The sequence below is a fragment of the Geotrypetes seraphini genome, chromosome 1 (genome assembly GCF_902459505.1).
Source record: "Geotrypetes seraphini chromosome 1, aGeoSer1.1, whole genome shotgun sequence".
NCBI classification, from domain to species: Eukaryota; Metazoa; Chordata; class Amphibia; order Gymnophiona; family Dermophiidae; genus Geotrypetes; species Geotrypetes seraphini.
Window position 1 is genome coordinate 51,288,574 of NC_047084.1, and position 14,301 is coordinate 51,302,874.

The following is a 14,301-nucleotide window of genomic DNA, read 5'->3' on the forward strand; positions in this document are numbered from 1 at the left end:
GACATTTGAATAGAATAGTATGTTGGCCAGCTTTTTCTTTTTTTCTTTTAAAAACATTCATCCATATAAGCATGGTTTTTAGTGCTGGCCATGGCAGTAACTGCTCTGACGCTTATAGGAATTTTACGAGTATCGGAGATATTACCACCGCAGCTGGTGCTAAAAACCATGCTACGGTTTTGAAAAAGAGGTGTTAATGTGCAAGGCTTCGGATGCTATTTGATTTTTAGATTTCTCTCGTGATTCTTCTGAATGTGACTGAAACACATTTATTGTATGTATTCTCATGCACATCTGTGAGTTTTGTTGATGCGTTTTCTTTGATGGAACGTTGATGCAGCGTGAGTTTGTTTTTCATAATTGTATGCCAATATGGTAAAAAAGTTTGTTCTTGATAAAATGTATTTATAAGTTTGGTCTCAATTTATTTTTAATCTGTTTTCTTCTATTGATTACTTTATGGGAACTCTACAGTCTTCATGCAACTTTTAGGTATGGCCAATAGATTTTCCTTGTAGGGGAATTTTTCAACTTGGGAATCTGTCTTGATTATTCACGTGAACACATTACGATAGTATCACTCAGATCTGCATAGTGGGCACTTTTTAAATTTTGGAATAAAGTTAGATTACTTACCTTTGACATTTACAATTCTGGCGTCATCCGCATTTATATACTACTACTACTACTACTACTATTAATTATTCTATAGGGCTACCAGAAGCAAGCAGCGCTGTACAGAGTCACAAAGAGTAAGAAAACATCCCTGCTCAAAGAGCTTACAATCTAAACAGGCAAGACAGACAAACAAGATGTCGTGGATACAGTTAAGGGAAACGGTTAATCAGTTGGAGGGCAGAGGAGTAGGGTTAAGGATTGAAAGCTGTATCAAAAAGGTGGGTTTTCAATCTGCTTTTAAACAAGGGAAGGGAAGAGGCTTGACGGACAAACTCGGGTCATTTATTCCAGGCTAGATTAAAGGAATGAAGTCTGGAATTGGCAGTAGAGGAGAAGAGTAATTCTAAGAGTGACTTATCTGAGGAACGGAGTTCTGTGTATAAGGAGAGAGAAGCAAGGAGAGATATTGAGGGGCAGCAGAACGAACACACTTGTAGGTCAGCAATAAGATCTTGAACTGTATGCGATGGTAGATAGGGAGCCAGTGAAGTAACTTAAGGAGAGGGGTGACATGAGTTTAGCAAGGTTGATACAAGATGAGTCATATAGCAGAGTTTTGCACAGATTGCAAAGGGGAGAGGCGACACTGAGGGATACCAGTTAGGAGTAGATTGCATTAATCTAAGCGTGAGATTACGAGAGCTTGGACAAGGGTCCGGGTAGTGTGCTCAGAGAAGAAGGGGCGAATTTTGATGATATTGAAGAGATATAAGCTTGTTGGATATACATAGAAAATGAGAGGTCAGAATCAAAAACGACTCCATAACGAGTAGCATTTTACCCTCCCAGGTCATGAATGCCACCTGGCTTTCTTATTCTTTATATGTACCGTTATTTTTTAAAAAATATCTTATATTTGCTTTTGGCCTTAATCCATTTTGCTTAATCATATTAGCAAATTTTGAGTTTGTGAAGTAACGCCCTTGAACATATGATATGCACAGAAATATTATAGAATTTATACATGGTACATTCACTAAAAATATTTAATTTCTTCACATTAGTAATTTCTAAATGTGTGTGTCTAAATGCAGATTACTTTACACTTCTCCCTCCCTCCTGTGGGCAGGGCTTGAGGCACCTGGGCCAATCAAGCCCTAAGGCCCGCCATTCTGAGGATGGCGGGCTTGCCGGACGGATGGGTTTGGGACCCGTCCATCCAACTTTTTTAAGGTAAAGGTGGGTGTCGAGGGTGGGGTGTTGTGGGGTCGGTGGCGGGTCTCACGGATCAGCGGGTGGGGGTATTCGGGGGGCGGTCGTGGGGGGGGGCTGTATCGGGGCAGGAGGGCCTGGGATCCCTCCTGCTAGTATCTTAGTGGGGGTAGGGGGTCGCCAGGGCAGGAGGGGTTGGGCTCCCTCTTGCCCATATCGTGTTAGGGGGGTGCGGGGCTGTGTCGAGGCAGGAGGGTTGAGCTCCCTCCTGCCTGATATTGTTGAAGGGGGGGATGGATCATGGCAGGAGAGATTGGCTATCTCTCCTGCCACGATAGCAATCCCAAGTGCCGCAGTTGATGGCACTTCGGTATTGTTATCGTGGCAGGGGAAATGAGCCATCTCTCCTGCCGCGATCGTTGCTGGAGAGGGGTGGGGGGGTGGATTCTGTAACCGGTGTTCTTTTTGACAGACACCGGTTACAGAATCCAGCTTTTAGGTAATGGACTGGCTCCTCCTTCACCTAAAAGTTCTTGTGTTGAGCGTTTGGGAATTAGGCTTTTTTTTGGTTGATTATATATTGTTAGTTTAGATGTAGTGGAGGTCTAGGTGTTTAAACAGTTGAACGTAGAGGCAGGCCATTATTAAAAAAAACCTCCTTTTGGATGTGTTTTTTTGAGAATGGACATTGTCCCTTCTTCTATTTCAGTGTTTAGGGCCTAGGCCAAAAGGGGACTTGGACGTTTTTTGTTTTTTTTTTTAATTATGCCCCTCCACATATATTTCTACTTTGTATTTTATTGATGAATGTCCATATTCTATATGTTAATGATTTTAATGTATCCCTATTTTTTAGTGTCTCCTGAAGAAGGCATATTTGAGTGCCAAAACTAGGATCCTTGTTGGGTTTTAAATTCACATAATAAAATTGAATTTGGTTGGATTGAACATCATACTTGCCTTTCTTTGTTTCTATGATAAGGCAAGTTATGTCTCTTTTTGCTTGTTTGTTTACTTTCCTGGTCATCCCATATTATGTTTCCAAAGGTCCTTTCCTGCCTGGAAGTAGCTATATTCTTAACAGCTAAGATATCAAACCACATAAATAATTCTCATAGCAACCCTGAAAAATGTAACAGGCTCCCTTAACTAAGGCTGCTATTGTTAGGTGTTGAACTGGAAAATAAATCCTACATTTAGGACTTATAATTAGGGGATCTTTGAGGGTAGAAAAAAATCAGTGTTTACCAGGGATTTTGTACTAGAGGCAATACTGCTTTTTTAACGTTTCTGGTGGAATCAAATATGTGTATATGTGTCAGTACAGAAGAGGCATAATAACCGATTAGAGGATGCAAGACAAGCTAGGGGAGGGGTGAGATTACTATGGAAAATGGGGTTTTCCCAGTCTTTATCCAATATACGCTGTTATATAGGTGGTGATCAGCTAAAACCTAACATCAGAAGCCTTAACCATAATGCTCAGAAAGTAATATTTTTCTACAACAGATCATGATTTAAAGTTGAAAGGAAAGAAGTGGTGTCTACTGGCAGAGAATGTAATAAACTAGAACTGTGCTAAAAATTCAAGAATGCCTGGAACAGACAAAGAATTAGTAGCTAGAGGAGGGTGTGTAGCTTCTGGTTTTGTTTAGGCTGTGGTTAATGTACATGGCAATCTACCTGGAACAAAAGAGGGATAAAATGGATCCAGAACAAAGCAGATTATATGCTGGCTGATTTTACGAGCTCTCTAAGAGCTGAAGAAACAATATTGGTTAGTACAGTGACACATAAGCTTCAGTATATTCTCCAGTACACAGGGGAGGTGACGGCAGGTTGCCGAACATGCATGAGACACCTTGGCTCTATTTCCTAATGACAGAAGGGCTAAGAAGGGACCCAGTAGAGCAGATACTACTGACAACTTTGCAAGCTACTTGGATAGAGATAAGGGCAAGAGGTTAAGAAAAGGATTAGGATTAGGATTTAGCTCACACCATTTTCAGCTGTAGCTTAAGATGAATTGCATTCAAATACAGTAGATAGTTCTCTATCCCTGAAGGATTTAGGGGAAGATTCTCTAATGTTTGCGGTAAAATCTGATGGGCTGCTGTTGCGGCTGCTATTGTAATGATTTCAAAAAGCGTATGGGATGAGATGCTGGTGATAGAAATTGGCACGTGCAGAATAAACCCCCCCCCCCCCCAAATCAAAGATCAGCAGGAGCGATGACCACTCCCTCCCGCCGCTGCCATAAAATAGCCCCCCCCCCTGGCAGCGGGAGGGATGCCCACTCCCTCCTGCTGCCACCGTTAAACAAACCCCACAACACACCACCTTCAGCAGCAAGAGGGATACCCATTTCCTTCTGCCGCCACCGTGCCCCTGATGATCTCCCATGCCCCCTACCTTCTTCACAAAGGCTGACCTATGGGAGGGGCTTAGGTGCCTTAGGCCCTTCCCTGGTGCACTGGGAAGGGGAAGGTCCACACCTGGAGTACTGTGTTCAATTCTGGTCGCCGTACCTCAAGAAGGACATGGAGGTACTTGAGAGAGTTCAAAGAAGAGCAACTAAGCTAATAAAGGGTATGGAAGACCCCAAACCCCTCATTTGAGCTAAGTTATGATTCTATTAATCATGCTTAAGTGATGTTCTGACAAGTATAAAACAAGCATAAGAAGAAAGGAGAAAATCCTATACTTTATATCATTTCAAGGATTGTAACAATTTTTTATTAACTAACATCCTGGCTTGAAGTGTGATCTCTACAGAAACAGTTGCAATGACTGGGAGGTAAACTCTGTTCCCATTCTAGGGGGGTGCGTTCCCCCCTTGTTGAGCTTCACATTTCTGAGCAACTTAAAACATATTGATTACACTTCATAGACAGGTTTGTGTTGAATGCGAAGTCAGTTCATATACTGGTAAATTCTCAGCAGGAATGGCTCTTTTCAATAGTAATATAATTTTCTAGACCTGACCCTGAGCAGCTCAGTGTAAAGAAAGCCTGCGCTATTACTTATATCTTAAAACTGTGCCATTGGTGACTCTCCTTGGCTTGGGAGTTTGAATACTCAGGTTTCCTGCTGGTGCTATTGTCCTATAAACTCAAATGAACTCACCACTCTGGCTAGCTGCATTGCCATGGCTGCATCATACTGTTAGTTTATGGTTGGACCTGGAAAAGACAGAATTTTTTTCTCCTATTTATTATTGTACAAATCAGACCATTAGTTTAGCTACTCTGATTTGATGAAAACCTGAAGTCCTAAAGTCATTTGCAGTTTTTCTGTACTGTCCTAGCAAAATACAAACACTTTGATAGAATGTCATCTTCTGTAACACCCAAGCGCTGCCCCTTTGTCAGTGAATATAGAGGATTAGAAGAATCTTTAACAGACAAAAATAACTTGAGTCTGCCACCACGGCAGATGGCTATGAGAGCTGATGATCACAATTTGTGCAGTCTGGCATCTGAATAAAGAAGCACATCAGTAACAAACAGGAGCTGTAATGTTTTGGAACTGTGTCCACATTAACAGATGTTGTTTTCTGGAGGGTGAGGAAAGGAGCATTTGTATTCAGCATTTTATATTTGGGAGAGACCTGAGTTTGATTCCTTAGACTGTTGCAAGTTGGCAGTAGTTACAGGCCAGACTCATGCTGTAGGGTCCCGGAGGAACCACAGGGCTTTGAGCTGTAGGTGAAAGGGAGGCATTAATGAAAAGGTGGATGTGTGTGTGTGTGGGGGGGGGGGGGGGGGGGAGGAGGGGAGGTATATGTCTGGTAGATGAGGAATCCTCTAAATAGTTATAGATGAAGGTTCAGCAAACTTTAAAGCTAGAGAGCTGAAAATAGGGCAATGCCCTGGCCCACTCCCCCAAAACATTTGGAGCAAGAAATGGTGGCAGGGATGGTAACGATTTTTTTAGTTTAACAAAATAATAATACCCAGTTAAGGCAAGATTCTCAAAAAAGCTGTGGAAAGGTGCTGGCAGGTGCCTAGATCATGCCTGCCAGTGCCTAATTTAAGTGTTTTAATTGATTTTAAGTGGCAAGATAATTGACACCATTAAAAAAATTAAAAACAGAGTTTTAAAAATTAGGTATCACTAGGCACTCTCTGGGACTGGTGCCTGGGCCCATGGTGCCTAGTGACGCTGAAGCTCAGAAGTGGGTGTGTTTAGGGGCAGTGCCAGACTTCAGCATCACTAGGCGCTGCTGGCTGTGATTCTACAAGGACCCTAGGCACCACAAATATAGACCTGTAAAATCCAGGCGTACATTTCTGGTGCCTATGGTTCTTGCTAGCTATTATTTTGTAAGCGGCACCTGTCCATGAGTGAAACGCGACAGGTGCCGCTTACAGAATCAGCCCCTTAGGGGCTACCTTCCATTCTATCTCCATTGTAGAACTAGAAACCAAAACAGTTTAAAAGCAATAATGAGAGATGGCATGTTGCTGTGGAAAAGCAAATTAGTTTCTTCCTCTTTGTAAATATATTTTATATACCGTAGTTTGATTAGGCCCCAACAGTCATAGCTGATTGTCATGTCCTATGCCTTTACACTGGTGGCAGTACTGTAAGATTAGGTTTATACCTTCATTGATATTCTTTCTTTTAGTCCCTGAAGGATTCCATACGCTAGGGGGCTCATAATCGAAAGAGAAAAACGTCCAAAAACCGGCCTAATTCAGCACTTGGATGAACACTGTCAAAATGCATCCAAGTGCCGATAATGAAAACGGGTTTTAGACATATTTCTAAACGACCTAGGCCTTCATAGTGCTGCTGAACGACCAAAGCTAAACGGGGTGTTTCAGGAGGAGTGTCGAGGGCGGGAGTTGGGCGGGACGTGGGCTGGCTTAGACTTAGTCGTACAGCATGTAGAACTTGGACGTTGTGACTTAGACCATTTAAAACATGGTCTAAGTCACAAAAACCCACCTAAGCACAGCAAACACATAATACAGAACCCCACACACTACCCCCCAACCTCATAAAAATCGTAATCACACCTTTAAAATTCAGCCTCCAGACCATCATCACCTGGCAGCCTGGCATAGGAAAGCCTAGTCATCCAGCATAGAGGTGACTTAAGCTGTCTTGGGGGTGGGTTAGGGACCCATGGAGAGGAGGGCCCATGCCCATAAGCCCCTGTAATCACTGCATTGATACTTAAACATGTGCACTTCCCTATACACCCCCAAAACCCTTTTGTACTGGCATATAAGTGGCTCCTGCAGCCATAAGGGCTATTGGGGTGGTAGATAAGTGGGTCTAGGGGATTCAGGAGGTGGTTTGGGGACTCACCATGACCTATAAGGGAGCTGTAGTGAGGAGAAGACATGGCACCCTTTTTGTGAAATTCACAGCAGTGCCCTGTAAGATACCCCACTATTTAGGTGCCATGTCTGGGTGTTCAGTCCATCACTTTGCAGACCCTTCCCACGTTCAACAGGGCTTGTTCTAGGCATTTTTGACTTGGACGAAAAGTTGGACGAAAATGTGTTATAAAGATGGACGATTTAGCGACTTGGGCAAACAGATCGGCAGGATGTATAGTTAGATGATTTTCGAAACAAAAATATTTTGAATGTATTTTTCGAAAATGTGTCCTAGGCTGGTTTTTTTACTTTGAACGACTTGCGACTTAGATGAAAACGGACTTAGACGTTCTTTTCGATTATGTCCCTCCACATGTTCAAGCCCAACTCACAATTTGGGAGTTGCAGAAATCCACAACTTTTCTGTGCATATTCGCAGTAACTCTGCACAGGATCTGGCAACTGTCTGGAAAATCTTCAAGCCTGTAAGGACAGTAACCGAGGCAGAGAAGAACAGGCTACTCCGAACAGCTGGGTGTATACAGAGAGGGTGGGTTGTATGGTGGCGCACAGCAACACCTGTGTAGAGATCATCCAGACTATACCAACAAGAAGCTGGGCCTTGAAAAGACATCTGCTGAAGGTGATCCTTGAGGCAGCATCCTCAGTCCAAAGATGGATTCAAAGAGTTTAGTGTGTAGACACTGCACCAGCAGAGATTGTACTAAGAACCTGTAAATGAGATAATAAAGTGTGCCCGGCACCTAATCCATACCAACCATCACCAGCGGAGGACACACATGCACCTCCACAGATGATGCATTGCGCAGGCTGGAGTGACAGGCATGCACCATAAAGGAAGTGACCACCACCGCTCGGCTACCTGAGGATGCTGCTAGAAAAGAATGTTATGTAACATAACATCCACCCTGCGATCCTGAAAATCCTTAAACCTCACTCCCCTACCACTAGGGAGGGCTGCATGCTGGATAACCTGCGCCATGGCGGATCTACCTCAGGCTGTTCAAACCTGCCGAAAATTAGGATCCAGGTGATAAAGCATAGATATAGCTTTAGAAGGTCAGAAAGAGCTTTCTGGGGTATCACATTGCTCTGAAACTAGACCAAGGAGCTGTGGACTGAATGGAAAAAGGGCACAGGAGAATGGTCCAGGACCAAAGCCTGAGAAATGAAAGGTGGAGAATCCAAATGGAGTTCTTTCAGAACATCATCCGTAAAGAGATGGACAGAAGCCTGCTTAAAAATCTGTAAAGAAGAGTCAGCATCTCAAATCTGGACACTCGAGGTGGCCGAGACCAGTCTCAGCAAAGGCATCCGCTGGATCCAAAATAAAGACAGTGGCAGGAGACAAAAGAATCATAAAATCTACATGGCAATTACTGCAATGAAGGTCTGGCACAGCCAGATGAGAGGGATCCCAAACAGGAAGCTTCACCACAGGCGCAACAGACTGAAAAAGCCCTGACGCGTCCGTCAGCTGTGTCAAACGAGCGGAGTCTGAGGAATACGCCTTTCAGAGGAGCCAAATAAAATCCGGTGAAAAGGCCCACTCTGCAAACATGGCAGGGCTCTGTTGAGGTACATGGGCCGTGCCAAAAGAGTCCCCAGACTCAGAATGCAGGCATTTTGCGCCAGACTCCAGGAGGGCCTCTGGGTGAGATTATTTTTGGAAGGCACAGACCCAGGCTGGCTCTCCAGCCCAAGATTACTTGGAGGAGGCAAAGTCCGAAGCTCCCACCCCCCTGTACAAGTTTGTCTAATACCGGCCTTAGTTCTTTAATTTATATCATTTGTTTTCTAATTAGAGATCCGTTTGTGTTTATCCCACACTTTTTTGAATTCCATCACCGTTTTCCTCTCCACCTCCCTCGGGAGGGCATTCCAGCCATCCACCACCCTCTCCATGAAAAAGAATTGCCTAACATTACTCCTCCCTGCAACCTCAAGTTATGCCCTCTAGTTTTACCATATTCTGAATGAACTACAGTATTCATTTTCATTGTCTTTTATTTATTTACATAAAATATTTTATGCCTTACCCAGAAATGTGGATGGGTAGGTTATAAATAAGATATATAATATAATCGTTCATAAAAACAATCATAGTAAAACAACACCTAACAGTCTTATGTCATGGAGTCCACACAACATACATGTCACCTACATGGACTTTTCTAAGTGCTTAGAATTGCTGGGACACTCCTGGATCAGTTAACTAAGGGCTACTTATAGTTCTGAAACAGCAAGTATGTTTTATTGAATTCTTTAAGGTTTATTAACTGCCTCTTTAAAGGCTCACCCAAGGCAGTGAACAGGTGTTGCTTGACACTCTGACATAACAGTAAAATGACCAAATGTCAAAGTCATTATAATAATAAAAGTAAATTATAGTAATAGCAATAATAGTACTCGTATAAGTATAGTATATATTAAAACAGCAAGGCAGAACATTCAAATAACAGGAATATGATACTCTCAATGTCAGCATAATCTTAAAAGGCTGCAGCTGGGAAATAAGACAAAGACATTTGGATATCGGATGGAGGTAGTTAAATAGTATGTATAGTTGAGTACGGTATAGGCAGCTGGTCTCAGAGGGTATGTGGCAAGCCTTCTTACCATGTATGGAGTGGAAGAAGAAACCCATAACCCCAGTCAGAGCTTAACTGCAGGCAGAAGAAATATATTCTGGTCTGATCAGCTGCAAGCCATTCCTTTTCTGCACGGTGAGGTACTGCAACTGTTGCCAGGAACAAGCTCTTAAAGAACTGTTTTTGAGCAAGCTTCTGACACTCTATATTCCTACAGAGAGCAAATGTGCCATTATTAGACAACAATGATAGTATTTCATATTCCCTATTTATATCAAATTCCAGTGCAGTAAGCCATGATCTGCATAGTTTCTGAATGCTGTAAGTACCCATTAGTTTTCATGTACTCGCCACTACAGCTATAATACCACAGTCTAACAGTACTTGGCATAATTGTTTTGTGGGCTGTAGTTACATTCTGCTGGTTCAAATAGCAGTGTGATGTCACATTTTCCATCAAACTATTGTGATGCTTTTTCCATGGGAGAAAAAAACCCCCCAACACACCAGAAAAACAAATATCACCCATGAAAAGGTTGTATGCAAGTCCCAGCATTATATGCCCAAATCCTTCCTGATGCCTTATTCCTAGTGGCCAGTCTGGGCTGGCACAGACAGAAGTTGCTCTGTCCCTGGGTCTTTTGTTTTTCCATATACAGCAGTACTGAACTCTTCAGCAAAGTCAAAAATGTTCATGGTTTATGCATCGTATTCTTAAATAGGAAAGTTAGACTCAGTGTTTGTTGAACTATTGCTCCCCTCTGAGGAGATATATTTTAACTTAGAACTTTTTTGTTGTTGCTCTAATAAAAACACATTGCAGGTGCAGTATAAAATTCCTAGGCCTTTTTTGGGGAGGGAGCTGTGAGATTGGTAAAATGAATAGAGCACTCATTCTATATAGGCTGCCAAACTATTCTTTTGTGGTCCAGCAAGCTTACATTAATATATTGTAATATGATGAAACTTTGCAGGACATGCTGGATATAATTAGGATTTTTTTTTGGGGGGAGGGGGGTTGAGGATGAGCATTTTTTTTAAATTCGGTAAAACTTTGAGGCTCCTAAGAGTCCATAATCATACATTTCAACAAAGGTTGTTTGCAAGCTCATCTAATAGTGTTCTTCTTTTCTCCTTTTTAGCTATATCTACAGTCCAGGATGAAAGGAGACTGGGCCAGACTGGTCCGTCCTACAGTTCAATTTGCTCTTATCGCAGTTGCAGTATATGTAGGTCTCTCTCGTGTTTCTGACTACAAACACCATTGGAGTGATGTACTCACCGGACTGATACAGGGAGCCATAGTAGCTGTGCTGATTGTAAGTACCTCATTTGGAGTGTGCTATATCTGTTTACAATGCAAAACATATATAGGTAATACATCAGCAATAACAAAGATTGCAAAAGCCAAAGGTTCTGTTCTTTTCAAAAATATTTAATTTATTTATTCAATTTTTCTATATCGTTCTCCGAAAAGAGCTCAGAATGATTTACATGAATTTATTCAGGTACTCGAGCATTTTTCCCCTTTTGTCCCGATGGGCTCACAATCTATCTAATGCAGTGGTTCCCAACCCTGTCCCAGAGGACCATCAGCCAGTCAGGTTTTCAGGATAGCCCTAATGAATATGCATGAGGCAGATTTACATGCCTGTCACCTCCATTATATGCAAATCTCTATCATGCATATTCACTAAGGTTATCCTAAAAATCCAACTGGCTGGTGGTCCTCCAGGACAGGGTTGGGAACCATTGATGTAATGTACCTGGGGCAATGGGGGGGGGGATTAAGCGACTTGCCCAGGGTCACAAGGAGCAGTGTGGGTTTGAACTCACAATCTCAGGGTGCTGAGGCTGTAGCTTTAACCTCTGTGCCACACAGAGGCGGTCATGCCCAAGATATGATCAGAGGGCCCTGATCTTCTTTTTCCAAAGAGGTCAAGGCAGATGACTTTAAAATATGCAATGTCACCTCAGTAACAGCTATACAAAAATAGACAAATATACCCCCCTCCCATTTTACTAAACTGCGATAGCAGTTTTTAGCGCAGAGAGCTGCGCTGAATGCCCTGCGCTGCTCTCGACCCTCATAGGCTCCCTGCGCTAAAATCCGCTACTGCGGTTTAGTAAAAGGGGGCCATAGTGCAAAATATAGACAGCAGATATAAATGATCAAAATGGACACATTTTGATCACTAAATTTAAAATAAAATCATTTTTCCTACCTTTGTTGGCTGGTGATTTCATGAGTCTCTGGTTGCACTTTCTTCTTCTGACTGTGCATCCAATATTTCTTCCTTCCTTTCTGCTTCCTGCATGCTTCGTCTCCTCCAGACCTCATTCCATTCCCCAACCAACATCTCTGTCCTTCCGAGTCCAATTTTTTCTTCCTCTCTTCCTGCCTTCCCCCTGCCACCCGACACACTCCATTCCCTCCCCTTTCTTTCTGTCTCCTTGCCCCCCTTTTTTACTTTCTTTCTCTCTGCTGTCTTTCTTTCTCTCTCCCTGCCCCCTTTCATTCTTTCTGTCTCCCTACCTTCCTTTCATTCTGTCTCCCTGTCTTTCTGTCTCCCCTCTTTCTCCCCAAGCCACCGCTGACATCTGGGAACAGGCCACCGCCGACGTCTGGGAACAGGCCCCCAAACCACTGCCACCGAGTTCTCCCTTTTTCCCGATGCTGCAACAGGCCAGCAGCCTTCCCCCTGATATCAATTTTGACGTTGGAGAGGTAGTTCTGGGCCCGGCGCTTCTGAAGTCGCTACTGGCCTGTTGTGGCGTTGGAGAACAGGGAGAACGTAAAGGCAACGCGAGTGGCGATCGACTCGCGTTGCCTTTGCGATCGACTGGTCGATCGACCTTTTGGGCACCCCTAGCTTACAGCAATAATAGGGAGAGAGAATGTGTGTGTGTGTGTGTGGGGGGGGGGAAATGCAGCCCAAAACATTGCTGCTGTCTTCTTGCTCATGCCATCTGATCAGTGGGCTAAAGGGGATGGGGTAGTTGACTAAAGGTTCTGGGGGCTGATGAGCTGAGGTGGTTGGATGTAGGGCTCGACTGGAGTTTACTAGGAAAACTTGAGAAATATTTAGGAAGGCCAGACACCCAATGAGTTCCTGGCCATTCAAAGCAGATAGGATATGTCACATGACAGAGAAAAAAGTTGCTTACCTTTTAACTGGTGTTCTCCGAGGACAGCAGGATATAAGTTTTCACAGATGGGGGTGACTTTGGCCAATAGACCCTGACATAGTGAGATGTTACAAAGTTGAACAAATTTGTAGATTTTTCTCATCAGATGTAGTTACCAATGTTCTCTCTGATTTTTCAAGTTTGTGAGTGAATGTGCCCTAACAATAGGCATATAATTTTTGCATCCTCTTCTCTACAAGCTGAACTTACTGCTCCCACCAGCTCACCACCAAGCACCCAAGCTTTTCCTCTCTCCATCCCTTTCGACTTTTCTCATAATAGCCATCCATTTTCTTCTTTTGTAGTATCTAATTGTCTCCCACTCCACAATTTCCATCCCCTTCACTTCTTTCCTCTATCGTCACATCGCCCCTGATCCATGACTCCATTTCCATTCTAATCCCTTGCCACCAACAACTCTATTTATCATCACTTACATTTTTTACCTCCTTCCCCAACCTAAGCATCTATTACCTTGTCACCTTCCTCCAGCATCCTTCTCCCTGCGTTTTTTACCTTTACCTCCCACCCCACCATCTGCCTTATGCTTCAAATGTTTAAAGAAAGAGGAACAAACTCCTGTAAAAAGCAAAATACAATATAAAAAATTTGTATTGCCAACTTGACATTACAGTAAAAACTGAAAATAAAATGTTTGGGATTTTTTTTTTCACCTACCTTGTCTAGGCATTTTAGTTTTCATATTGTTAGTTCTGAAGTCATAATGCCGTTGTACAGGGCCATGGTGAGACCTCATCTGGAGTACTGTGTGCAATTCTGGAGGCCACATTACAGTAAAGATGTGCGTTGAATCGGTTCAGCGGACGGCTACCAGGATGATCTCGGGGCTCAAGGGTTTCTCGTACGAAGAGAGACTGAACAAACTGCAGCTCTACACTCTCGAGGAACGTAGGGAGAGGGGAGACATGATAGAAACATTTAAGTACTTCACGGGACGTGTCGAAGTGGAAGATGGGACCCTCGGCCACAAGAGGGCACCCTCTCAAACTCAGGGGCGGAAAATTTCATGGTGACACCAGAAAGTATTTCTTCACAGAGAGAGTGGTTGATCATTGGAACAAGCTTCCAGTGCAGGTGATCGAGGCAGACAGCGTGCCAGACTTTAAGAATAAATGGGATACCCATGTGGGATCCCTACGAAGGTCAAGATAAGGAAATTGGGTCATTAGGGCATAGACAGAGGGTGGGTAAGCAGAGTGGGCAGACTTGATAGGCTGTAGCCCTTTTCTGCCGTCATCTTCTATGTTTCTATGTTTAGTCTCTTATCTACTTTCTAGCTGTTGCCTTAGCTGGATACAATATTATTATTAAGACTT

The 14,301-nt window shown here is 43.2% G+C and overlaps 1 protein-coding gene across 2 annotated transcripts in view; it reads left to right on the forward strand.

The window, feature by feature from the left end:
• PLPP1 (phospholipid phosphatase 1) overlaps positions 1–14,301 on the forward strand; it is a 213,155-nt gene that overhangs the window by 184,184 nt on the left and 14,670 nt on the right. For both annotated transcript variants that reach the window (XM_033931266.1, XM_033931273.1), the window contains exon 5: positions 10,918–11,094. In XM_033931266.1, coding sequence (XP_033787157.1) covers positions 10,918–11,094 — 177 coding nt within the window. The remainder of the gene's footprint in view (positions 1–10,917; positions 11,095–14,301) is intronic.